This window comes from Platichthys flesus, chromosome 24, assembly GCF_949316205.1.
Source record: "Platichthys flesus chromosome 24, fPlaFle2.1, whole genome shotgun sequence".
Classification (NCBI taxonomy): Eukaryota; Metazoa; Chordata; class Actinopteri; order Pleuronectiformes; family Pleuronectidae; genus Platichthys; species Platichthys flesus.
In genome coordinates this window covers 127,141-152,278 of record NC_084968.1, presented here as the reverse complement: position 1 = coordinate 152,278, position 25,138 = coordinate 127,141, and the positions used below count along the sequence as shown (strand labels likewise).

The 25,138-nt window shown below is 39.2% G+C and overlaps 1 protein-coding gene across 1 annotated transcript in view; it reads left to right on the top strand.

The window, feature by feature from the left end:
• Positions 1-20,441, top strand: part of mtm1 (myotubularin 1) — a 41,893-nt gene extending 21,452 nt beyond the window's left edge. Inside the window, exons 6-16 of the mRNA XM_062383452.1 lie at positions 206-307; positions 2,602-2,685; positions 2,816-2,965; positions 4,320-4,505; positions 5,938-6,120; positions 6,228-6,383; positions 6,590-6,637; positions 6,952-7,044; positions 8,314-8,427; positions 8,556-8,732; positions 14,814-20,441. Coding sequence (XP_062239436.1) covers positions 206-307; positions 2,602-2,685; positions 2,816-2,965; positions 4,320-4,505; positions 5,938-6,120; positions 6,228-6,383; positions 6,590-6,637; positions 6,952-7,044; positions 8,314-8,427; positions 8,556-8,732; positions 14,814-15,005 — 1,485 coding nt within the window. The 3' untranslated portion in view covers positions 15,006-20,441. The remainder of the gene's footprint in view (positions 1-205; positions 308-2,601; positions 2,686-2,815; positions 2,966-4,319; positions 4,506-5,937; positions 6,121-6,227; positions 6,384-6,589; positions 6,638-6,951; positions 7,045-8,313; positions 8,428-8,555; positions 8,733-14,813) is intronic.
• The last annotated feature ends 4,697 nt before the right edge of the window (positions 20,442-25,138 follow it).

The following is a 25,138-nucleotide window of genomic DNA, read 5'->3' as shown; positions in this document are numbered from 1 at the left end:
GCCAGGTCATTGGATTTAGAGCTAAATTATAATTCATTGTTAAATGTTCTTCATGAAGGACCATGGGCTGGAGATGCCCCCCCTCCCCTCAGCGTGTGCAATACTCTATGAAGGACAAACCCTTCATGAATACATTTATGTTTGTGTTTATATGTGCTGTTTTGGAATATGCATTGATGTTGACTTTCTCTGACTTTCTCTTTAGGACATGAGGAACTTGAGGTTTGCCCTGAAGCAGGAGGGCCACAGCAGACGAGATATTTTTGAGCTCCTCTTCAGACATGCCTTTCCCCTCTCACATTGTCTAGTAAGTGTGCCTTTGACCTCTCCCACCATCCACTGACTGATGTCTATTTTGGTCTATCTGGAAAAATTGGACATTGTTTTTGGCTCGGCCAACAAAAGAAATTCAGATGATACAAATGTAGCTGAAGTTGTAGTGTGTATATACAGTGGATATCAAAAGTCTACACACCCCTGTTAAACAAGTTTTTGTGATGTAAACACATGAGACAAAGTTAAAACTATCCTGTTAAAACTTTTTCCACCTTTAATGTGACCTATAATGTGAACAATTCAAGTGAAAAACAAATTTAAATCTGTTAGGAGGAAAAATTAAAAATTAAAATTACAATAGCCTGGTTGCATAAGGCTATTGTAATGTACTGCTATTGCACACCCTTAACCTGATACTTTGTTGAAGCACCTTTTGATTTTATTACAGCACTCAGTCTTTTTGGGTAGGAGTCTAATAGCATGGCACATCTTTACTTGGCAATATTTGCTCTTATTTGCAAAAGGGCTCCAAATCTGTCAGATTGTTAGGGCATCTCTTGTGCACAGCCCTCTTCAGATCACCCAACAGATGTTCAATTGGAATCTGGGCTCTTGCTGGGCCATTCCGCCACGTCGGCTGAAGACTTTAGGACCCTGTAGGTGATCCAGGCTTGCTTTCGCTATCTTGATCAGAGGAGTTTTGTGGTCCCGCGGCATTCTTGCTGCGGGTGAGGACAGCAGCCCAGAGCCCTACTCTCTTTCGCACGTTTTAATCACGCACGTTGCGATTAGAAAAACGCGTTTATCAAATCACGATTTTATCGCAAATGCAATTAATCGTTCAGCCCTACCCATAGCCCAAACATACGAAGAATATGTAAGATTGTTGTCACATGTAGTACAAAGCCAGTCCTTGCCACAAATTCCTGCAGCTCCTTTAGTGTTGCTGTCTGCCTCTCGGAAGCCTCCCTGACCAGTTTTCTTCTCGTCTTTTCATCAATTTTGGAGGGACGTCCGGTTCTTGGTATTGTCTCTGTTGTGCCATATTTTTCTCCACTTGATGATGGCTGTGTTCACTCTGTTCCGTGGTATATCTAATGCCCTGGGAATTATTTTGTACCCTTCTCCTGACCGATACCTTTCAACAATGAGATCCCTCTGATGCTTTGAAGGCTCTCTGCGGACCAGAGCTTTGCTGTAAGTTGGAACTAAGAGAGTGTCGGGAAAATCCTACTGGAACAGCTCAACTTTATTTAGGCTTAATCAGAGTCACTGTAAACTTTAACTTTGAATTCAGCCACATCCCCAGTTATAAGAGGGTGTGCACACTTTTGCAACCACATTATTTTCATTTTTTATTTGATGCCAAATGTTTGTTTATTCAAGAGCTATTTTATTAACAGAGCCAAAGAGTCAATTCCATCTATTGTTTTGGTTTTGTGATTGATTTTATTATTTTTTATGCATTAGGGATATTTTAAGATTCTCAATAATTATTTTAAATGCTCTTAAAAAGGGTAGAGCCTGCTTGCAAAATCATGTTATTGCATTATCAGTGGTATAAAATGGTTTCAATAATATAATTCTTCACAATGTTTTCTGGGACAATGTAATGTCCAACCAAATGAATGATTGTGACAAATTATTAATGCGCCAAATTAGAGGTTTCCTTGCACAATAATATCTCCTGTACTGAATGGATATTGAATAAAATGTTGACCATATGATCGGAAATGAATCGATTAGTGTAATCAGTGACAATACCCAGCCCCAATTATAAAATTACCCATGTATATGGGAACTGTCAAGAAAGGTTTGATAGGTGTATTAATTCAATCACACTCACTCATTCTTACAGTGCATCTATGTGCAGCAATTTCTCGATCACACATCACCGGCACAACAGCCATCAGAGGCAGTTTTGGGTTCAGTGTTTTTCCCATGGAAACTTTGGCCCACTGAATGAGAAACATAAATTGAAGGGAACAAATGTTCAGGGAAAAACCCAACAGGAATTTGCTAATGCTGTTGTTCTTAAAACTTGGATCCAAGTTTTATCCAATGCTCCTCCTTTTTTATAATTCACATAAATTGTGCAGAGGTGGGTGTCAACTTATTTTGCTTTCTGAATGGGAGCATGCAGTAAAAAGTTTGAAAACCACTGGTGTTTGAGTATGAACCTCTAACATCTAGCCAGTACGCTAATTGATAAAAGGCTGCCACTGGTCTGATGTGTGTTTGTAGTCAGGGGCACTGTGCTGCATCTGCTGACATAATAACACTGTAGTGTGTCATTGAAAGTCTTCTTCTCTTCCCTGCATCCAGCCTTGGTTTGCATATGTGACTCAGGAGAAGTATGAGGAGAATGGCTGGAATGTCTACAAACCCATAGAAGAGTTTAGACGCCAGGTAAGGAGGACAAGTACAGTGTAAGGACATAGATCCCATCACTTGTTACTTCTGTGCATACTTTTATAATCAGTGGGTTGTGTTGTGTAAAACTATCTATATCTAATGATGATCATGTCTTTTCTTGTAGGGTTTACCTAATAACAAGTGGCGTATTACATTCATTAATAAGAACTATGAGCTGTGCGACACCTACCCTACTGTACTGACAGTACCCTTTAAAAGTAAAGAGGAGGACCTCAGAAGAGTTGCAGTGTTCAGATCAAGAGGACGCATACCGGTGAGCATAAGAACTATGTCCATCTTGGAGCACATCGCTTTCATCTGACAATGAAGCCTCTGGGAGCTACGATGAAATGTAAAGGTCCTGTGGTGAAGAGTAGATATGAAACGGTGTGGACATTTTGTATCTTGATTATGGTGACCAAAATTATAATGTTTATCAGTATTGTCAGTGTAATTGTAAAAATGTGCTTAAAACATTTTTAATTGGAAATAAGATTAAAAAAGAACCATATAACACTATATTAAATGTGCAACATTAACATTGAAGGATGGCTTTAGTTTGCTCAAGTGAATTCAGAATATAAGGACAATGCTGAAGACAGCAAATTACTCAGCATTCTTTTCCAAAGTTCTGTTCTCCCTGACAGCAAAGTAGTCTTATCTGACTCAATACTTCATACTGCCTGTGTGGTGTCATCCAAGTGTCCATAACATTAAAATTTGGTTCGAAATGGCAGCATTTACACTGTGTATTAAGCCTTAAATGCCGCTTCTGGAAGTGGCGATGGTGTTGGACCCATTGATGCTAGCCCGTGCCCTTGGGCGAGAGCTTGTGTGCAGTGTGTGTTGAGTTTCCGGTGTGTGCGTACATATAGAATCTCTGAGGAGGATATCAGAGGAAACTAAGTTAATTAAACTGTTAATTAAACTTCAATTGTATTGGATTTGACTGTCCTAAAGCATTTGTGGAGTCAAATGCTTCACCCACCCCTACATCGGTATAGTGGTGAGTAAATAATGAGAGAATTTAAATTTTTCTTTTTTCTGTGAACCTTCGCTTTAAGAATAATACAAATAATGATATCTCACAGTCGCAGTCACATCCAACAGAATTAATTGGTTTTAAAAATCTACAGTACCATTATCTGCAAAGAAAGCATAGCAGAAAAACTTCTGTGCACTTCCAGCTCAGTATGAGAGTCTGTACACTGTTGAGTTTCTCTCTGCTCTGTGTGGGTGTGGAGGTAGGAGTGACACACAAACACACAGCTGAGCAGAGGAGGCAGGTCAACAACTCGTTGCGTTAAATGCAGTTGTCGACCCCAAACACCTGAGAGTTAGAAGAAAATATCAGCTTCTCTGCTGGTACTGGTCCCCCTTCCCTTTCCCTGATCTACCGACCCCTCTAAAGCACACTGACTTTGTCCGTTTACACAATTTCAAAATCTGAAGCCTGACAATGTCTTAAAAGATACGAGACAAACTGGTACAGAAGTCAAGTTGTTTGTAGCAGCAATCCTAATCTCTGACTGTTGAACTAAAAACCATTAAAAGTTGTCTGACAGCAACACCATTCCCTAGAGTAACGAGTCACATCTACAAATGTTTCATCTGTCTTTGTGCCTCAGGTTCTATCATGGATCCACAGGGAGAACCAGGCAGTGATTGTCCGTTGCAGTCAGCCTCTTGTTGGCATGTCTGGTAAAAGGAACAAAGATGACGAGCGCTATCTGGACCTGATCAGGGAGGCAAACGACACTGCCAAGCTCACGATATTTGACGCCAGGCCTAGCGTCAACGCTGTGGCCAACAAGGTGTGAAGGGAAAGGGAAGGCTGTCACTGGTCAGAGGGTTGGTATGACGGACACAGGAGGGTATTTAGCAGGTTACCATCTCATGAGCATTACCTGTCAGCATCAGTCAATCTGAAATAATAGAAAGCACCACATGATGTCAGCTCTGTAATGTCACTATGAAATTTTACCCCTTGAGGAAGCTTCTACTTTTAGCATGCATCGTATTTCATATTTCTGATAGTTTCCTTTTTGAAAAGTTTACAATCTGTGTAAAATCCTACCAATAAGTAAGGTGAGAGAAAATTATTAAATTATCATATTAGAGATACTGAAGATAAAAGTATGGGTACAATGTTTGTTGAATAACTTACTTAACCTCCCATTATCCTGAATGTGATATCTCAAGAATGCCTTGACAGAATTTCTTTAAATCTGGTACAAATATTTACTTGCACTAAAGGATGAACTATGTGGATTTTGGTGGTCAAAACTCAAAAGGTCAAGGTCACAGTGACCTTACATCCTTTTGAATGTGATAAATTGCCGATAGGAAATGTAATTACAATTACAATTCACTTAGATTCAATGATTAACTGATAGATTTTTGTGGTTTTGGCCTTTTTGAATGTGACAACTCAACACTGCTTGAATGAATTTCATAAGACTTTTGATCAGCTGTCAGGTGTGATCAGTTTATTTTTCAGTGGTCAAAGTGACCTAATATGAATCTGGAAAAGAAAGTATGTAGAAATATGTACAGGAAATGTGCACTGGTTGGGGGAGATATACAACCGCAGTGCGGTAATTTTAGTAAATGTTTTCCACATTCAAAGGCCAACATGAAAAGGAGGAATGCCGTTTGAGCAACGCTACAGGCAGTGTCTTTTGATAACCAACTGGAATGTTACAACAGGATCACAAATTGTATTTCGGATCCAGTGTCCAGAATCCACAGTTACTATAAGTGCATTGTCAATTTGTCCTTATTAAATCAAACAAAGACATATAATAGAACCTTCATATTTTTTGCTATTTCAATGCATGGCTGACGGGCAAAAGTTGTATTCAGTAGAAAACTTCAAAAACACCACCTGTATACGACCTGTATATCTCACATGTTCTCTTCTAATATTTATAAAGCATGAGTGAATGGAATGGATTGAGTTGAAGTTTTACGAGAAATTTTCTCAAGATTAACTCTACGTTTCTGTGACCGGTCGCTGTGTCGTGGCTGGCACCGATGTTTGCTGGTTGTGAAGGCCATAAGTGCTACTTGCACCGCTAGTTATAGTTGGATTGTATGCAACTCTCCCTATCTTGCGTGCTGAAGTGTCCTTGGGCAAGATAGTGAACTAATTGCCCCTAACTGGCTGTTTCATCAGTGTGTGATCATTGCGTGATAGAGAAATGCACATTGATGCACTTTATGAATGTGTGTGTGAATTCACAGGCCACTGGAGGAGGCTATGAGGGTGACGAGTACCAAAACGCAGAGCTCATCTTCTTAGACATCCAGAATATCCATGTCATGAGGGAATCCCTGAAGAAACTCAAAGACATTGTCTACCCAAATGTTGAGGAATCACATTGGCTATCCAGTCTAGAGTCTACACACTGGCTAGAACATCTTAAGGTAAGAAAGAATTTGAATATGCATAAAAACTGTTTTACCTATGTGGGTTTAAATTGCTCATTTTGAAAAAGTGTAAATGCTTGTCTTAATTCAGTCTGTTTGTGTAGCTGGTGTTGTCAGGAGCCATCCAAGTAGCAGACAAGGTTTCCAGTGGAAACTCAGTGGTGGTTCACTGTAGTGATGGCTGGGATAGAACTGCACAGCTCACCTCTTTGGCCATGCTGATGCTGGACAGTCACTACCGCACACTCAGAGGATTACAGGTCAGTGGCTCCACACCCACATAGAGTTAATTACTATAAAAGTAATTAACTCAAATATATAAGGAAAGCTAAATTCACACCTGTTGTGAGCAAATCTTTATTGCACCTTTGCATTGGTTTTACTCCGCTTAAACTTTGGTGAAATTAATGGAAACAGTTAAATTACAATGAACGTGGTACAATTAAAGTTTTTATGATGTTTTTAGGTGCTGATTGAGAAGGAATGGATCAGCTTTGGGCACAAATTCGCCTCAGTAAGTAATTTGCTTTTTATAAGGGGGGGCAAGATGTGAAGGGGGACAGATAGAGAGTTGGGGAATACATGAAGCATAGGGCCGCTACAGTTAAGGTATGGCCTCGATGGGGCGGCATCTCTACCAGGTGAGCTATAAACGCCGCCCCAAGTAAGTACCATTTATACGACTAATCTTCAGAACTATCTACTTCAGCTTTGTCTCATTCTATTAACATCCATATTCACGACTATCTACATTGGAGTGTACAAAAATGGTAGTATGAACCCTTCCTGTTAATGTGTGTGTGTGTGTGTGTGTGTGTGTGTGTGTAGAGGACAGGTCACGGTGACAAGAACCATGCAGATCAGGACAGATCGCCCATCTTTGTTCAGTTCATTGACTGTGTATGGCAGATGACTAAACAGGTACAGTATGTTGAATCGCGCTGAACTGAAAATACAATATTTTACCTTAGACCTTCAAATCACTTGAGTGAGTAGGTGTTGTGTGCACAGACTGTGCAGAATGCACAGCAGCAGCTCAATGTGCAGTATGCTGTTTAGGTGGAAAGTAGATCAGAGGGTGGTGTGATTTAATACTTTTGGTCAGTCACATTCATACGACAAAGCAAAATTTGACCCAAGGTTCACCTCTTTGTTACATTGTTTACATTTGCTCCGGTTAGTTTTTGTTTCACAAAATAATTTAGGGAATGCACTAAAGAATTCAGTACAACATGCATAGGTCCTGTTGTCATCAGCTATGTGGTCTGTTTCTGCCTATACTCGATATTGACATTTATGGTTCTATAGTTTCTAGTTTTTTCGATTGAATGGGGAAAATGTATTAATCAGCTATTTTTTGTCAGTTTAGTTAAAACTGTAATGTCATGTTATTTCTACCTGCATCAGGAACACTATTTGACTCTGGTTTGACAAATACTTTCTTATTTAGCTATCAGCTTGTAAATTTAGCTTGAGGTTGTTTTATAGACATAAAGACAATAAATATCAATGCTTCATTCAAAAATGTATTTTAATAGACTTTGCTGCTTATTAGGCTCCTATTGATACACAATTTAAAAAAGTTTCAAGTTCTAATGTAAACAATTTATTAATGTTTAAGTATCCATTTTTTCAGTAAAAAAAGATCAGTTAAAGTGCTGATATAAAAAATATATTAAATTTCAAGCCTATTTTTTCTGGGAATTAAGGACAACATCAAAAACAATTTAAAAGTTTTGTGCCTGAAATTCTATAGTCTTCAGACTCTGTTGCCAACTGCAACTAGATTAGGCTGCATGTTCATCACAGTTTATTCAAACTGAGGAAAGTTAGCATCTCCACGTGGTCTCGTGGTGGGGCTTGCGCTCTTCTGAGAGCAATATTCCCTTCTGCAAGGAAGATTCGCTCTGCGGAGTACATATTTTTGTCTTTTGCAGAAAGAACTCCATTTTACCTTTAGTCTTCTTAGGACTGCATAAATGTAATTTAAAAAGACGTTTGTCAGAGAGAAGGATAAAACTACGTTTCTAAACTCAATTTCACCATTAAGAAAAACTACGTTCAAACCATATTTTAGTATGGATTCTATGGTAAGCAAGGTCCGCCTTACAACTATTGCAGCGACTTTCTGGTACACACACGGCAAACGAAAAGTCTGAAGGTCTTTTAACTGGTTAACTCTCCTCTCAGTTTCCTACAGCCTTTGAGTTTAATGAGCGGCTTCTGCTGACAATCCTGGATCATCTCTACAGCTGTCGTTTCGGGACTTTCCTCTACAACTGTGAGAGTGCACGAGACCAGAATGTAAGACCACAAGAACATGTAAAACTGCCTGCTCCGAGTTACCCTACAACATGAATGCAAGCATATTTGACTACAGGTTGCACTGTTTTGAAACTGTAACAAACTCTCATACTCTTTCTGTGGGGCAGGAGGTGAGGTCAAAGACAGTGTCTCTGTGGTCTCTGGTCAACAGCAAGATGGACATTTATTTAAACCCCTTCTACACCCCTGAGTCTGGCAGGGTCCTCTACCCCGTTGCCAGCATGCGTCATCTAGAGCTGTGGGTAACATACTACATCCGCTGGAACCCACGCATACGACAACAGGTAATATAATATTACAGCAATTATTATTTAGAACTCGAAGTGAGCTTTGAGTGCTCATATGTCCACCAAGGCTAATGCTCTTTCTTGCCATGATAAAGAAACTGAAAAATAGAGTAATCCAGCTGATGTACATAACCTCCTTGATAAACTATATTTGTGCCACTTTTCCAGAGTACCTCACAATAAAACCACATAGTACAAGTAAATATAATCCATAACTAGGGTTATGTTGTAGTACTGGCGGGCCCAAGCACCCGCACGTTGAAGCCTGTAGGGATCGGTGGAGAGAGCGATCGATGACCAAGCGCACGTCTCCGCGTTGCATGCGTTTTGCGCACTGCGGCAAGGATAAACGCTTCACTTCCTGTGTCCGTCACGCGACGTCGATCCTTGCCTGCTAATTTCTCATTATGGTCCACGCTATCAAATAGTGAAAGTTTTATGTAAATCGAATGATAGTTGTAAAACCAAGCTTACTTCCTGTTGCTAGTAGGTGGCGCCATCACTATTATTACGCACAGACATATAGATCTATTTAAGTAGGTGCTCTGATCTAGCGTGAGCAATTTTGTGTCAATTGGACAATGTTTCCACAACTTAATTTTCACACTGATCAGTAGGTGGCGCTATGACCCTGCATTAATATTAATATATGGAGCTGTTCAGATCAGGATTGTGATCGTATGTTGGTAGTTCAGGGCCGGTTAGATAATGCAAAGTGGATTAACAAAGTACTCTCTGCTTAATGGCAAATCAGTAGGTGGCGCTATGACACTGAGGAAATATTAACACATAGAGCTATTTAGGCTTGGACTCTGATCGGGTGACAGAAGTTTGGTAATGACAGGACAATGCACAGAGGAGTTATGGCAACTAAAGCCAAAATGTTGGGCTTTCTGTTTGGTCTAGCATATCTATCCAAGAGATGTATTTGTTTGTTTTGAAAAGACACATGCCTCAATCGATTTTTGTACACGTCGACCAATCATAGTGCCGGGGCTACCATTTGGGGGGCGCTAGTCAGTTTTTTTGCCACGGCCATCCCTTAAAACCATTTGAATATCTTCGGGGGGGGGATGTCCACACAGAGATGGTGTTTGAGGGAGATGGACCCATGAACACGGAAGTTACAGCAATTTCATGTTTCACGGCGAGGTGATGAACGTTGATGCCACGCCATAAACAGTAATCTTATGGCTACATTATCAATGTCTTGAGACCCATTTGATACAGTTTGACACGGTTGAGGTCAGTGGATGAGGAGGAATACATCCAAGTGTAAGACATGCAAAAAACAAGACATTTCCTGTTCCCACCAGGGGGCGCTGTGATTTCAAGTCATGATTGATTTCATTGTAGATGTCATCAGGCCGGGACTCTTTTCTACATGTCTAGTTTGGACTCGATTGGACCATGTATGTCTGAGATACAGAACCTCGTGTTTTGATGGGGTTTAATCAAGCTTTGATGCCATGCCACGGTCACACGGTGTGACGAAAAATCAGTCCGTTTCTATCTCCATCTTGATGTGATGACACTCAGCTGAATTTGAAGTTGATCTGATGAAAGCCCTGGAACAAGTACGTCAAAGTAAAAATTGCCAAAATGGCCAAAATTTCCACTAAATCCAAAATGGCGAGCTTCCTGTTGCGTTTTTCATAATGCTCCTTGACTCTTTTTTTTTCATGACTGGTCTTGATACACCTTTGTCCTGATTTTGGTGAAGCTCGGTCAAGGGGAAACCGAGGGGCTGTTTCCAGGGGGTGCTGTTAAGCCATTTTGCCACGCCCAATTCAAATTCTTCCAGAATACGTACATTTTCACCACTTCCTAATTTTCCGCAAAGTTTGGTAAGAAGTTCAGCATGTTAAAACCCTCAAAAAGCCAATTCACTGTCATTATAATAAGAATAATAAGATTAATCCTTACAATTTCAATAGTGCCTCTCACCATTCTGTGCTCGGGCCCTAATAAAAATCCTTACAATTTCAATAGGGCCTCTCACCAGTCGGTGCTCGGGCCCTAAATATAATGACTTATACCAATAACAATTACTCACAGGTTATTCTAAGCCAATGCAATTAGTAAGTGAATCTACAGAAATGTAAAGGAGAACTCCTCACAGGTAGTTCCATGGATGAGGGGCCAGAAAAACAGAGGCCTGATCACCTTTAGTGACAATTTGAGGTTTTGTTCAAACGCAGGCAGCAAAATGGGATTGGCAATGATTAAAATATTGGCAGCAATATTGTGTAGTGGCTGTTAGATGTTTTCATAAATAAATAGCTTACATTGCAGCAGTCTGGGATAGATCGAAGTATGGATGACCTTATCTAAGAAGAAGGAATGACCTGATCCAGGTTAGCTGTCTATACCGAGCAAAATATCAAAACATAATTTAGAGGTTGCTGGTCTCCTGCTAATCATTATCTGCTAAGGCCCTCAGACTAGAGAAGATATTTGCGATGTTGTTGTACTGAGGCCACGCCAGATATCATTACGATCACTTCTGATTCTCAAGTCGAAGACATTTTAGGACATCCCATATTTCAATTCACAGAGGCATGACATGGTACAAAAAGTTCAGTGGTACTGGGCTTGAACAGGCTCCACAAGGGGTTGTCATTTGTGTGGCAGCGGAAATCAGTGTCGGGTCAGTCCTTGATTTTCTCCAAGGGCATTGGCAATAGGTGGGGTCCAAAAAAGATCCATGTAACACCCACCCACATAATAATCGCCCACAGATGTAATAAAAATGGGCAGTTTTTAATATAATTATCCAACAAATGTGAAAATGTTTGTCACAAACGTATATTTTCGACACTTCCTGAACCCATTTCAAAGCAAACAGTCAACAGTAGCAATTTAAACCAGAGGTAGGTAACCACACGGCTCCAGAGCTGCATGCGGCCCTTTAGCCTCTCTCGGCTGGCTCCCTGTGGTGAATAGTAAACTGAAAATAAAGATTATATAGAAAAGAAGAACGTAAATTTACAAATCTTTGTTTATTGCTGTTGTATAATTTCATATATGAAACAAAATATGGTACTATTGTGATAGAAAGTTCGCTCAAATATGCTTTTTTTTACCTTTTATGGCTCTTTTGATTGGAGGTTGCTGAACCCCAGTCTAAACTCAGTGGTCAAAATTGATAAATATAAGACCATTGACTACTTAGATTCAGACTTATATTCATTTCATATTTGCGTTCTCACAGATTGATTATGATTACCCCATAACCATTGTTGGGAGTAACGGGGTACAAAGTAACGGGTTACTGTAATTCCACTACTTTTAGCGGTAACAAGCATGTAATGAAGTATTTTTTAAATCAAGTAACGCAGTTACAATTACTGAAATTTAAATGAATTCATTACTCGCGTTACTCTCTCTTGCAGGGGTGCCCAATACGTCAATCGCGATCTACCGGTCGATCGCGAAGGTAGTTTGGGTAGATCACACGACTGGACAATAGGCAGTCATGAGGACCCTCCGGTGCACGTACCAGCTCTTTTTCCTTTTACCGCCGCCGCCACGCCAGTGAGGTGGAGGTGAAGAGCGACTTTATGGGACAGCAGTGATGTCATTAATAAAGAAAATACACTGATACTCTGCTGCTGTGGATAACACAATGTGTGAGATAAGAAATTGCTGAACCCTTGCTTCCTCCTCATCCTTCCATTAGCATGCACAAATCGTGCATAACCCTGCATCAGTGTCACGGCAGTATTTATCCATTTAGAGCGTCAGACAATTCCCTCACATCAGTGGATCCTTGCCTCCACTCTGGGATATTATTTGGAAAGTTTCTTCATGCGCCCCGGCTCTACGCCCCGGCTCTGCGCCCCGGCTTGAGCAGAGCTTTTCGCGGCGCTTCTACCTCCAGTGCGTCCCAGGGTTAGAGGATGATGGTGTGGCGTTACTGTATTGTTTTACAGTACTCTAGGTTGAGTGAGAAGGCTGTTCAACGAGCTTTTGAAACCAAGGAAATATTTAGAGAATGCACAGCGCATTAAGAAAAAAAGATATGATCTTATAAATGTAGAGAAGCAAGGGTTGAACTGAGTGAGTCATTTACCCAAATATGCTCAAGTCCTTAATGAAGATCCCCAAAAACTGATGGATGAGATGACACCATTCCATGTCTATAAGGGCCGTAAAACCAACAAAATACTGCTGGCTCGAAGCAAACTAAAAAGTAGACATGCTTCTTTTTTCATGAAAACAAAGAGATTCATTTGAAAAAGAGAAACAGAGTTAGAAGTAGACCAAAAATGGAACTAAGCGTTATAATGAAGAAATGGATCCCAAAGCAAATACTTCACATCCTCCATCCATCTATCATGTCTATGATGCGGTTTTAGTTAGGATTAGGTGCAAGAACCACAGACTGACAAAGAGACATGTTGTTCGGAATGGCGTCATTGTAAAGAGGAATCTGAGACGAGGATGAAGTTACAAGGTTAAGTTTTCACCTATTGATAGACCAGATTTTAGGCTCAAGTGGCTGAGTCAAATGAGAGTGAATGTTTTTTGGAATATAGGACAGAGTATCCCTTGTACGTTTGAGCATCTTCTGCACAATTTAGGTTGACTACTACCAGTAGATGTTACTAGATGTTAGCGGCCACCAGCAGATTTGACGGACATAACTTCAGTTGTGAATCTTAGAGCAGGGGTGTCAAACACATTTTGGTGAAGGGGCCACATACTACCCACTTTGATCTCATGTGGGCCAGACCAGACCACGTCCCCCCACCCTGGAAGGCGTCACGTCGCTCAGGGCGGAGGGGCGTGGCAGATACCAACATGAAAGAAAACTGGGGGGTCTGACCCGTCTTGGAACACGGACCTAGGAGTCTGATGAGTGCAGTGAAAGTGAGGGCTGAGATGGGATTCCAGCCTCCCAGGTCTATGTGCCCACCACCGCGTACTTGTACCCCAGTTTGGGAACCGAGGGCATGCTCTTACTGATACAGTGCGAACCCCAGTGGACTGATTAGGAATAGCAGCTACTTTTATAGAAAAGCAATTTATGTATTTCTGTAATTTTCACACTTCATCCGGGCGACCGAGCTGGACCCCCTGGCGGGCTGTATGTTTGACACCCCTGCCTTAGAGTGTTTGGCCTAGTAATCAATGATACAGGCCGAACTTGAGGGTACGCTGATGCTAAAGTAAAATCTGACTGGCTACTGGCTTGTAAGGCAGTACTTTCAAAAGCCATGTGGCCCGCTAACTAGACCAGACACCATTACCTCTATGCCTTTTAAACTAAACTAAGTTGAATATTGGACCAAGACTGGCTCCCTAACTATCTGTAATGTCACAAACCTTCAAAGCAGAGGAATGAGAAGGCAGCATTTGAGTGTCAGAATCTACACATATATTATTTTCACAGTTGAAGCTCAAACATAAACTTCAGCAACAAGAAGAAAATGTTTCTTTTGCTTATGCAAATAAAACATTTTTATTAAGAGGAGATAGATTGACGTGCCACAAAGCAATTCTGTGAACTAACAAGAAATGTTAAAGCTACCTTTATGTTTGAGGGAGAGAGAGTGACAGAAAGTAGAAGAGAAGGATGACTTAATAATGCACAGCCTATATTGAGCTGCTTTGACACATCTTGACCTGCTCTGCAGACATTTGTATGAAGTTATTACAATTTTTTAAAGCTGAAGATTTTCACCTTCCGACACAGTAGGCAACTGCTATTATGTTTGCAGTTAATTTATCATGATTGTGGGATTTTACATTAAAAGTTGGAGATTTTTATTACATTTGTGGTTTATTCCGTTTGTAGGATTTTATAACGTTGGCGGGTGTTACATCAGAGATAAACCAATCCAGAGCCACATCTCTGATTCCAATAAAAACTCTTAAAGTAGAAAGAGATGTCAAATGTCTGCACGGATGGTCTGACTAATGCTTTTTGAAACTGATTCAAACACAACACAAGTCTGAATCAGCCTTATAAATTGTCTGTTGTGATGATCTTACCATTACCCATTGACATTTTGCTTGAGAAGTAGATTGTGAGTGTCTTAAAGATCAATTTGTATCTGTTGTGTGTTTCAGCATCAGAGTCCTGTGGAGCAGCGCTACAAGGAGCTGTTGTCCCTCAGAGATGAATACTTGAAGAAGTTGGAGGAGCTGCAGCTCTCTGACACCTCTCCTTCCTCCCATTTGGCTAACAGCTCCACCCCCAACACATCCTCCACCTCCTCCACACCATCACAGCAGTACACACACCTACAGACTCCTTTCTGAGGGCTGATGACAAATAGAAGCAGATACACCCCCTTCACACTTACACACAGAGTATATATATATATATATATATATATATATATATATATACACACACACAATAATTTTTCATTTATAAAAAAAAATCTTTCAGTCAGATATCTGTCAATCTTGCACACAGGCAGGGATTAATTATATTGCTGTCATAAATGTGGATAACAAAGATTACTAATTTGATTTAGATTACATTGTTAACTCTAACACCATAGTGGTGATGATGGGGATTTATGCAAAAGGTCACATTACAGCCTTGTCAAAAGACTTGTCTATACACTCATTCATCATAAAGTGAAGCCTTAAAGACATTCAGTCCAAAGGTGTGAACACTCTGGACACACAGTGGTTGTGTATCAGTGTCCACACAGGCAGCACAGAAAGGCTGAACATTTTGTATTTTTCATCCGCAGTATATTCACACAAGTCCTGTTGGTGGTTATTTTTTAAATCAGATCACCACTGACAATTTCTACTCTATGGGTTCAATGGTAAGCCGAGACACAGAACTGTGTGCTGACTGCACTGCTGTTTGAGAGACAGAGGTTTGTCTTTACTTTTGATTTAACTTCAAGTAAACCTGCTCACATTTTACAGTTGTCAGGTGTATGGTTGTTGTCCATTGAAAGAACTCTTCAACATTTAAACAGAAAGAAAGTTAACCTGTGTGCCTCCATTTAAAGATATTTCAGGGTTGTAGCTTGGTTTGTGTTAGCCAATTTAAAAAAGGGCTTGAAATAGTGGACAGTGCAAAACAAGCCCTGTTGACCGTTAAATAAATAAGAAAATCCAAATTATGCCCAAAAGAAGATACCCAGCAGTTAGCTCCAACTTCAGAACCTCACTGTATGTCTCTCTGTTGTTGTCCCACCACAAAACACTTGGTGTTCTTTGTGAGCAAAGCATATTGCATATCAAGATTTTTCTGAGTGTTGCTCTGACACATGAGGAATCAGTTAGATCAGCTGCAGAGTGTCAGATTTAGAGGCAGTGGTGTGGAATTTCCTTTTGTTCGTGTGGAATTTGCTGATCAGCTCATGAGGCTGAAGGCTACATTCATGTGTGTTTTGTCACTGCCATCAGCCAAGCTCAACTAAGCACTATTTCCCAGCTACTGCCTATGCTATGGCTGAGGGTAAATACAGTTCTAGCAAATAGTAATAGTTCTGTTAGAATTAATCCAAGATTTACTCTTATGAATGCAGCTTTGATGTGGTTTGAAATGTATAGTATAGGGAAATGGAGTTATGCTTGGCCTCTGATCTTGTATCCCCTTCCCCTTACTTAACACAGACCCCAGATGGGGGCCAGGTTAGGTCCAAGATAACCTTACCATGCCTGGATGTTTGTTGTCAAATGGGTTTAGTGACAGCAAAAAAGATACTAAAACTGTTAAATACGTTTATGTTGATGTTTTTTCATAGCACATGTGCCTTTTGGACATGTGGGGCAGTTTAGTTAAAAAATAATGACTGGATTATATCAGTGGGTGTAGTTGTTTACAAGTTGTTTGGTTGTCTGACAGCTCATGTGTCTGGCCTATAAGACCCCAGGTTATACCGCTGTGCAGTAGATTGACATTGTCAGCAGACGTCAACATTGAAACTCGTGCAAAAACATGGTACCACAACAGTTATAATGGTGAAAGCTGTAAGACATTTTATAAACATTGATTTTATTTGGCAAGTAGTTCATGTAATTTTCCATGAGGAAATTCTATGGAGGATAATTTCTGGTTAAAAAAATGGAAAACAAAATATTACGAATTGCAAAAATAAATGTTTATAATGTGTCAAAGTTTTAGGGTACCACTTTAAATTTAAGTCAGTTGTGGTTTGTATTGTCAAGTTCTAAGTCCAAATTTAGATTTGTTTCTATAAGTCAGTTTACTTTTATCGCAAAAGGATGAGATAGTATTAAGTCACTATTTTGAAAATCCTTTATTCAAAATCTAAAATATTCCATATTTATGTGGTATTGATTGATACTGAGTATTTTTACTATCCATTATGCTCACAGAACTTATTTCCCCCTAACTCACATGGCCTTCCATAAAATGTTCCATTAAAAGAAACATGAAAACCATTCTGTCCAAAGAATCTAATTCTTAAGAGAGTGAGGATTTTGCTGCTAACCCAGAAAGTTCTCATTTTAGTTAGTTTGAAACCAACATACACAATAAACTCAGACATATGATTCATAACATCTGTCAAAACTGTACTCTGTGTTGTATCATTCTGTCTCTCTACATGGCAACAGAAGTGTTTACTTACTACAGTCAATTTACAGAGTATATGGCGGGTAGACTTCAGTCTCAGGAACTTTATTTTAACCTGGTCCACATAGAGGATTGAGGCTTGCCTACTTATAGAGCAGGTTTGGTGTGTATCATCATCCATTAGAGAGAAATTCTTATTTTAGTTATTCCAGCCGTGGGTTCAGTCATTGAAAACATAATAAAAAGCAATAAATGAGCATTTAAAAAGTTGTGGTCTTGGTAGCAGTTATGACTTAATTTTGTTGAAATTATTTATTGGTAGATAATATGAATATGTACGGATCACCACTAAAGATCAAGTAATCTTGGCACAATTTGCAACATTTATTGATAGAGTTTGGCAGTTCCATTCCCACAGGATTTAAAGATACCAAGAAAAACCTATTAGCATTGGCAAGTTCTCTTTACAAGAAATGGAGAACTATTTGTCCATGCAGAAAATATGTTAAAGTGCTCAATAGAGGTGGAAGGTGTGAGGAGTAGCCGGTTGCAGAAGGTTTTATGCTTTGTAAATTAACTTAAGCGATGGTCTAACCTTTATCAAAAATGTAAATTCCTTTGCAAAAATCCAGAAGTGACTTCTAAAGAACAATTTGAAGAAACCTCTAGAGAAGATATTGGTGAATGAGGCTCAATGTTGTCCAAGCAGTACCATTACCATTTCAGGGAAAATTCAAACCATCCACTTGCCTGCATTATACACTGTATTGATGCTTTAGTAATCTACTGAAAATTCAGCTGCACATTTTATCCCTGATTTCAAGCTGTTGTTATTAACACAGTCAACAGAATTTAAACTCTGTGATTGGATATTTCTTATTAAAATGCTCATTTGGAGTTAAAGTGACCTCCTATTTGTATGTTACACATGACATAGAATACAACTTTACTTCTGGAACCTTGGGTACATTATACTTCTCTCCAACATCCTTGAATTTCAAATAAGCAGCCTGCAAGAAGACAAAGAGTCAAGCTCAAAAAAGTCAGGTCAGACTCCAATACATTCCCCCTCACACACTGTTCCCCTGCCTAGGCCTGCAGCAAATTGGAAGCAATGAAGATGTACTGTATGTACAGTCTGACAGTTAAAGTGGTGAATGAGGTTTAACGAGTCGTTTAGGAAATTGCTTTAGGTCATGTCCAGATCTGTGCCTTGATTCTTGTGTAAATCACCTTCTGTCTTGTTTGAGCTTGACTGTTGGTCCCAAAGAAAGATGGCTTTTTATACTCTAGTATGGAAGGGGATATGATGTTTCATGGGTTTGTGCTAGTGTGAAGTGAGATCCTACTAACTACTGACGGTAAAAGACAACATATTAACAGAGATACATTTCCCTGTGTTAAAGGAAGCCGATCTTTATCCCCTACAGTGTAATGCAGTAACAGATCATATAAGCAAGAAAAACTCAAAATTTCCTGATCTAACTTTGAGGAACCATGTTGAGTATACCACGTTTCTTTGTTTCTGAAATTTCTTAAGAGCCAATGTCTTTGATATCTTTAAAGTGCATTCTGCAAAAAAACTAATTTTCAAAGTGTTCTTGGTTGAGTTTTCAAACCTCTACATTGAATGGGATAATATTTGTAGTATTTACTGCATTGGTGATGTTGCTAACAAGACAAACCTATATAGTCTATAAGACAACACTGAACATTGAAAGCATTGGTATAATTGTAAGATTTTTATGAAGCCTATGAAAGAGCAATGGAGCTTAAGTTTTTCACAAGCCAGTTCTCTGACTCACATAAATAAGGGCAACACAAAGAATTGTACTTACAAGGAGACCAATACCACCGTTCAACTTGTTCCCAAAGTAACGATACAACCGATCCCTAATCCTTCAATATGGACAACAAAAATGTTATCTTAGCACATTTCAAAGCAATTTATTGAAAGAGTTTAGCGTCCATTACCACTGAATTACAGAGAAAAAGTCTCTTAGCATGTGCAAGTTTTCTATGCGTTAATTAGAGAACAATTTTTCAGTACAAAAAATATGGGCAAGTGCCCAATAGAGGTCGAAGAATAATTTCAGCTTCATAAATTAGCTTTTGTGATAGTCCAACCTCTGTCACAAATTAATATGGCATTACAAAAACCTAGCACTCTTTGTGCCATGGATTGGCAAGCAGGCCAAACCTGTCCACAATCACCTGGAACATCTAAAAACAAAATCAGGGGTGTACTTTTAGCAAACACTCAGGATAAAGTCAGTCTGGAGAGATTGGTCTACCTTCAAGTAAGTCAAATCTCAAACTAGACTTTTCTCAGTTAGATGGAGTGGGCACATTGCATAGAGCAGCTTGTGTTTACTAAAAGGTAAATTAATAAAGGTTCTACAAGAGGGAAAATTAAAAACTTCATTGACAAAGGGCTGGTTTCACTGAAGCCGTTTGCAAGTAAAACAACAGAGACAACAACATAAAATGTGTGTTGGTCAGGTGGTTGGGTTTTTAGAGAAAAACAGATGAAAATCTATTTTTTTTATGTTTTACTTTGTACACGCACCATGATGTAATTACCTCAATCAAAACCTATTTTACTGTCTAAAGTTATATTGTTGTAAAATATAATTATTTTGTGTAGTGTAAAATCTTACAGTTTTATAAAAAGTAATGTTTCAGAAATGTGTCATTTATTGTGGGTTTTTTTTTTTCGGGGGGGGGGGGTATTTTTTTGTTCGTACTTTCTAACCCAGAATAGAAAGGAAGAAGCTTGCATACTGTTCACTTGTCAAACACCTTGTCATATTCCTTTCAGTTCTATGATGAAACTTTGATTTGTAGATACTTTGTAGACACTTAAGGTCTGTGGGAATTAATGTAACAAGTATCACTGTTACAGTGTCACTGTTTATTTAATTTTGCCTCTTTGATTTACATAGGAGTTGTGTTATTATATTTTTTTCATAGGAGACGGTTTCTGTCATAATAGCATACTTTTTAATAAATACACTTGAAATGTGTTTCAGGATCTTTTTGGAATAAAAAATCGAATTTTATGAAAAAGGTGCAATAACACATTTCAAATGTAAATATTTTGACCATGTGTTGTCCTCTCCACAGTTTATTGAGTGGCCTCTTATGTAAATAATACTGATTAAATTAATTTAAGTATTTCTGTCTGTGGCTTCTTGCATGTGTTCTTATTTTTAGGATTTATTATTTTTTGTATTACATTTTTTGTTGACATTTTCTCTCAAAATTAGGTCAGGCATGTATGCATGGATATGGAATCATATATATATTTTTTTTTCTGACAATCCTCCATTAGCTTGTTTTGTTATATATGTTGTGCAATAGTAGGGGTAGAATTGACGTTGGCTAATTATTAATATTCATGAAATATGATTATTAAAATAACAATTATTTATTAAATATAATCAGAAATGATAAAGCTATTAATTAAGAATAGTAACACATTTAATTAGAAATGATACGGTTATCCATTAATAATAGTTAAAATAATTAATGAAAACAATAAAATTATCAATTAAGAATAATACAAATCTGTAATCATTGCTTATTGTCGCGGGGCACCACCCTGGTTACAGGGACCAACAATTCAATCTATAAAATATCAGTCTCAATGATATAAGTTATATTAATAATCTCAATATTTAGTATTAATGATTATATAATAAACAATGAAGGGTTTTAAGTTCGAGCACAGGCATCATAATCCAGCTGCAATCACATACATATGCACAAATAATCACAGACTACAGATACTTTAATTACAAAAGCATTTATTAAAAAGGGGAAATAAAGTTATGTTATTCAATGATTCATCATTTTAACAAGCTCCGATATTTCAAAGATAAACACAGCAGCAGCACTTATCACAATTCAGAAAGTACATGTAAAACCGGTGGTCTACCTATGTATGTCTGTCATGGTATGCGTGTGTATCTGTGTCAAAGTGTCTCTCTGTGTGTGTGTGTCTATGTGTGTGCATGTGAAATACAGTTAGTGTTATTTAATGATTCATCATTTTAACAAACTCCCATATTTCAAAGATAACAACAGCAGCCGCTTATCACAATTTAGAAAACACATGTATTCATCTATGTGTATCTGTGTGTGTGTATCTGTCTGTGTCTATCAATGTGTCTCTGTGTCTGTGTGTGTGTGTGTGAGAGAGAGAGAGAGAGAGAGAGAGAGAGAGAGAAAAAGAAGGGGGGCGTGGCGATGACGAAGTCACGTCACATCTAAGATGGCGGCCGATCATGATTCGTGGAACCAAGGCCTAAAAACTCTCAAAATGGCGAATTGACTACAAAACAAGATGGCGGAGCCGTTATGAATTTAGAGCCAGAATGGGAGGAGAGTGAGAGAGGAGGCGTGGCAATAATAGACTCAAAATGGTGGTTTAACTTGCGTTCTTCAAAATGGAGTCTATGTTAATGACACCATGTGGCCGGAGCTCACACTGGTGGTCGTCACCTGAATTACACAAAGGGATTTTCAGACAAAGGGAATTCTTTGTCTCTACTTTGGCGTTCGGCCGCATGGCTTCCAGATGTGTCCAGATGTGTCCAGCCTCTCTGAATATAGATTTAACTATGTTACCTGAACTGTATTCTAAATACAGTTCAGTACAGTAAAAACGGTCACAATGAGCTGGAGACGCTGCTCACGGTGCTTAAAAACTATGGTACAAGGCCGTATCCGGAAACCGGAAGTGGTGAATCGCCGCTAAAACACTGGAGACTCTGCGGTCTCATAAAAAACAAATACATTCAAGTATTAAAACAATACGCTACGTATTAGATTAACATCTGCCCAGACAATAAAGCCTCTTACTGTGACCTTCACGGTGTTGCATGCGCGTGTCGCGCGGATATTTCGGAAGTCCAGTGAATAATCGTGGCCGCTCAAGCTCTGTTGCGCTGGTTCCTCTGTCGCAGCGGGTCGGCTGCTCCTCAACGGGATGAACGTCGTGCTTCTTCTTCAGGGATGTGGAGGTCGTGCTCCTCAGCGGAATGAATCTCGCGCTTCTGCAGGGGATGGCTGTGGAAGCCGTTTGTAGATTGTTGGGAAAAGAAAGTAAAGTCCGTGGGGAAAGTGAAACAGTCTGAGATTGTTCCGCGTGCAATTTCCTGTTTGGTCTTTTCAAGTTAAAACAAAAATAGTCTCTATCAAAGTAAGATCAAACTTAAGATAAAAGACAATGAAAGAAATGAAAGAAAATAACTCTGGTTGCCCCCTTTAGCAACTAAATCATCTGGAAAGACCCGGAGGGGTCTGTTGACGTCTTCAGAGCAGGGAAAAATGGCTGATAAACTAGAAGTTAAGGTTACCCCCTTTAGCAACTAAAACAGCTGGGAGGCCCCGAAGGGGCCTCATGATGTCTTCAGAGCAGGGTAAAAATGGCTGATAAACTAAAAGTTAAGGTTACCCCCTTTAGCAACTAAAACAGCTGGGAGGCCCCGAAGGGGCCTCATGATGTCTTCAGAGCAGGGTAAAAATGGCTGATAAACTAAAAGTTAAGGTTACCCCCTTTAGCAACTAAAACAGCTGGGAGGCCCCGAAGGGGCCTCATGATGTCTTCAGAGCAGGGTAAAAAAAATGGCAGCGATTATTGATGTCTCAGTGGTTTTATTCTACCTGAGAGGTTCTGCCTCCTTGAGGTGCTGGTCATGGGATCATGCTGGCTTTTAGCCAATTGAGTGTCAGAGGTCAAAGGAGAGTGGGAGGGGCCAGGAGCAGAGCAGGGGTTTCTGGGGAGACCCCAGGGATTAAGTTAACACCAGAAGATACAATCTCCGTGCTGGATCTTAGAGGGAGACTTTAGCTGGCTTCATCTTGGCTCAAAGGCCACGCTTTTACGACCCATTGTGTGTGGATCCTACCACATGGTTAGTTCTGTAGGGACTCTTGCCCAACATATATATATTGATCAAGTCCTCCTTCCTCAGTTGTGATGCTCTCAGTCTATGGACTGACGTTAAGGAGTCTGAATGGGAACAAAGCCAACATCGGCTGTGCTGTTGTAGCCCCCACCCCTACAGACACAAGATCAGGATTTGCCTGTGTCATGTGAAAAGCATCTAAATGTAACGCATGGGATGTGAATCTAGTTTTGGGGTCAAATCAAATTTAATTAAATTTGATTTAATTTAAATTTGAATTTGATTAATATTGTACTGAATCACAGCATTCATTATCTCATTATTTAAGGGAATTTCATTGTAAGGTCAAGGCTCTACAAAATTATAGACAAACACCCAACTGTGACGAGAGAAAAAAAGTCCCTGTTTACTGGAGAAGCCTCCTGCAGAACCAGACTTGATGTGAGCGTCCACCCGCCTCGAACTGTTGGGGTGAGCAGAGAAAAATATGGAAGAGAGGAGATTGGAGGAAAGGGAGTCTAGGAGCAGTTGTTCCATCATATGTAAGCTCTCTGTCGACTGGTTTTTATAATGAAAGTAACGATTGATATGTAATCATGTTATTATAACATTATTTGTATTTGTTTATACAATTACGTTTTATGTGTATAGTGCCAAATTATAATATACATCTCACAGCACTTTACATAGTAAGGGTGAGACCTTAAAAATTGCAAAGAAACCCAAAAGTTCCCTCAATGAGCAATGAGGGAGAGAGAAAAGTGCTCAGTGCATGATGGGAATAACCCAAGCAATCTAACTCTACAGCAACATTATCATGAAACATATTTTTAAGGGATAGTTACAAAAAAAGTAACAATAGTTATTGTAATAAATTAATAGAAAAAAAAAACGTGCCTCAATACTACTTGTATTCAGGGGTCAGGGGTTGCGGTGTCCGCAACCCCTGACATTCATATTCATTCATATTTGACTTGAAACAAGTCAATTTGCATACCGTTTCGTGTCGAATATCAATATATCTTATTCATCTTTGTCTGAGGAATTCAACCTTCCCATGCGTGGGACAGAAAAAAACTTTGCACAACAGTTCCAGTCCTATGGCTTTGTGGACCAATAGTCCTCATTATGGCAGTACAAAAATCGTCTAAAGTTTAATTCTTTGAAAATTTATAGCAAATCAACCCTAAGTGCTAGAACTTTGCAACTTCCAACAGATTATAGGCACACTGAGCAGAAACTCTAACACATATTGAGTTGGTGGAAATTATGAATTCCATTACTATGTATTTTTTTGGGGGGGGGGGTTCTTCAAAAAATTGTGCAACAATTGAAACCTATATCTTCCACAGTTTTGATCAATTGACACCAAATTCGCTAAGGTGCATCTTCAGGTCGTCCTCCACCAAAAATTCCTGCCCGATTTTTTTATTTATCACAAATTGAGCACAAAATGCATGCAAACGTTCTAATGTCCAAAGTAATTGAAAACGATACTGGAAATGATTGTTAAACAAGTTTCCAATGTTTACCAAAATGATTCACATTTGGTAGATGCAATGTGGACAATTTCTGAATTTTGTCTTAAAAACAGATTTTTTTTTTTTATGTTATGAAATTTAGCATCATGGCCCGACCCACTGCTGTTCCTGATGATCATATCACAATGAACCACGCGCAAACAGGGTTCCTAGGGAGATCAGAGGACGTTTAGGCTAAAATCATTATGTAAATGTCACCTTTTCAAGTCAAATTTGAATATCTGGGCTTACGAACACTTTGATGACACCACAGGAGCGGGATGGAGGCATTTTATGTTTTTCCTGAGTTTTGTTAAAGTCTGAAGAAGTGGTCGCCATTAAGTTCAATTGTATTGGATTTGGCTGCATCTCTGTTTACCCCTGAACCTCCAAAAGTGATTTATAGACTCAAACACTTCACCCGCCCCTCCAGTGGCATAGTTGTGG